General features: G+C 35.0%; 1 protein-coding gene across 1 annotated transcript; it reads left to right on the top strand.

The window, feature by feature from the left end:
- The first annotated feature begins 679 nt into the window (after window positions 1–679).
- LOC132313557 (protein GAST1) lies at window positions 680–1,893 on the top strand. Its single transcript, XM_059812375.1, has 4 exons — window positions 680–951; window positions 1,023–1,079; window positions 1,204–1,237; window positions 1,597–1,893. Exons 1-4 carry the CDS (start codon window positions 880–882, stop codon window positions 1,776–1,778), a joined length of 345 nt encoding a protein of 114 aa, XP_059668358.1. The 5' UTR covers window positions 680–879; the 3' UTR covers window positions 1,779–1,893.
- Window positions 1,894–2,493: the final 600 nt, after the last annotated feature.

Raw genomic sequence — 2,493 nt, 5'->3', positions numbered from 1 at the left:
GTCTCACTCTCATTTCCAAGATTACAAAGGAAAGATGGCGACAAACACATTCTAACCATCAGAGTGCAAAAGTTAATTAATATATATATATATATATATATATATATATATATATATAGTTCACGAGAAGTGGTTAGATGGATAGATAGAACTCTTTCTATCATCCACCTGTGTATGAAGAGACAAATCGATGGTTTTTCTGTATCATGTCTCTTCTGTTGTGTTAGTTCAGTCTGTTGTTGGGCTTTACCTTTAAGGTCCCCCATGCAAATCCTAACAGGGACATGTGAGCGAGTGCACATGTGAGGGGCCTTCTATCATTTGTCATCTTTCGTCTTCATTCACATGGATGCAAGTAATTCAATTGAGGCATCTAATAATTTATACCAGCCCCTAGTTTTAACATTGAATGACCAATGCATCCTTAATTTCAGGACTTATACATTGTGCTAAATGTACTCCGAAAAAACTAAATTGAGTTTCAATTTTAAATCGAGTAATGTTATTTAGGGCTATTTGTTGGCAGATAGAAAAATTTAAGGGATGGAGTTCTTATCCATTAACTTGGCTTAAAAATGATTTTCTTTTTAAGTTTGGTCAAGAAGGTTGGTTAGGTTGGTCATTTACACCATGTCTGTGAGGATGCGTCCATTGCAAAATAGGGTGTCATTTCATTTTGGGAAAACAAAGGGCTTGGCAATGTTGGTATCTCACACTGTTCCATTAGTCGCACTATATTCTATTCACGACAAGCCATTTGCTTATATATATATACACCCATGACCTTCCTTCACAAGCACTCATTTTCACATACCTTTCTCTATCTCTGGTTGTTGCAGAGGTCTTTTGGTTGTTCTACTTCTCTCTTAGGACCTAGCAATGGCAAGACAATTGAGCATTGTGATTTTCTATCTTGTCACGATAGCACTTCTTTTGCCAGTAGAGAACCATGTAAGTAACAATTTATACCTTTCTTGCTTTTACTTCAACCAGTCCATATTCACTATTGTTGATTTTTCCAGGCCACAGTCACAGAGTCTCCAACTCCACAGCCACAACCAACAACCAACATTCCAACGGTGAGATTATTATTAGGGGCACCATCCTATTTATATATATATATATGTCCTATACATATATATATCTCAATTTCAATCCCTTCTAATCTTTCCCCAAATGCTAATTCTTTCTTGGATTTTTCAGTACGGTATCACTCCAGGCAGTCTTCAACCTCAAGGTAAGAGGCTAAGGGCAGCTTGCATGTTGGTTTTAATTTTTAAATTTTTACACATGGCACAATATATAATGTATATATCACAAAAATGTCAATATAACAAATTTGTTATGAAAAATACAGAAATGGCCTGCAATAATGTGACATAACCGCAAAGTCTAATTTCTCACATTCAACAGACCAAAATTTATTTATGTTCCATTTGGTAGCACTGTGCGTAATTGGTATTGAAGAAAATTCGGTTTAAAATTTTCTTTAATTCTAAATCTAAAATGTTGATTCGATGCTTCCAAATATAGCATTAATCAAAACGGTTTCAGCATCTTAAAAATTGTGCTGAAGGTTTTAGTTTCCATTTTCAGAGTGCGCACCGCGCTGCACGGTGAGATGCTCAAAGACAGCTTACAAGAAGCCATGCATGTTCTTCTGCCAAAAGTGTTGTGCAAAGTGCCTGTGTGTGCCTCCAGGAACTTACGGAAACAAGCAATTCTGCCCATGCTACAATAACTGGAAGACTAAGAGAGGAGGACCCAAGTGCCCTTGAATTTCTTATACACTGCTTAAGTCTGCCAGCTTGGCCGTCTACATTCATTATTCTCAGCTTGTGCTATGTATTTGTACTTTTTTGGTATTACTAAAGCTTTGTTATTTGATTAAAATGCATTTACGACAACCCAACTAGGCTTACAGTTTATTCACCGTACTCAATGTGACGCTACATTTTGAGTATGAATTAACAATTGATGCGACTTGAGCGTGTGTACAAAATAATGTACAACACTTTAGGTTTAGAATTAATGTTAAGTAGGCATTATATTTTATAATTTATAAACCGCTAGACACTTATACTATGTAGTATGAAGCGAGAAGGGATCGAACCCAAGAGATTGAACACGTATTGGGATTAAACTTGATTTTAGTGCTAATGAGATTGCACAAGAGAGAGAAAGAGATAGAGAGAGAGAAAAAGATTTTTGGTGAAGTGATTAAACTAGAGTTAAATTGAAAGCATGGAAATAGAAAGGACAATACAAGTAAATTAAATTAAATTAAACTAAGAATTAAAGAGATATGAAGAGAGTCTTAAGGTTATGATTCACCACTAAGCCCATGCAATTAACCATATGTTTTCAATTAATGGGGAATTCATTAGTGTAATTATAGATGTGGTCACATTATCATCACAAATCACAATTGTAAGTATAGATTATCAACATCAAGAATAAATTGTCTATCTAATGACAATTAAACTAAAGTGT

This window comes from Cornus florida, unplaced genomic scaffold, assembly GCF_030987335.1.
Source record: "Cornus florida cultivar Cherokee Brave unplaced genomic scaffold, ASM3098733v1 CherokeeBrave_3.0.0_Hap2_Chr06, whole genome shotgun sequence".
Lineage (NCBI taxonomy): Eukaryota > Viridiplantae > Streptophyta > Magnoliopsida > Cornales > Cornaceae > Cornus > Cornus florida.
This window is presented reverse-complemented; position numbering and strand designations above follow the sequence as displayed.

Coding starts and splice junctions, on each gene's coding strand:
- LOC132313557 (XM_059812375.1), top strand. CDS start 880: ATGGCAAGACAATTGAGCATTGTGATTTTCTATCTTGTCACGATAGCA. Junction 952..1,022: donor TTTTGCCAGTAGAGAACCAT/GTAAGTAACAAT, acceptor TGATTTTTCCAG/GCCACAGTCACAGAGTCTCC. Junction 1,080..1,203: donor CAACAACCAACATTCCAACG/GTGAGATTATTA, acceptor TGGATTTTTCAG/TACGGTATCACTCCAGGCAG.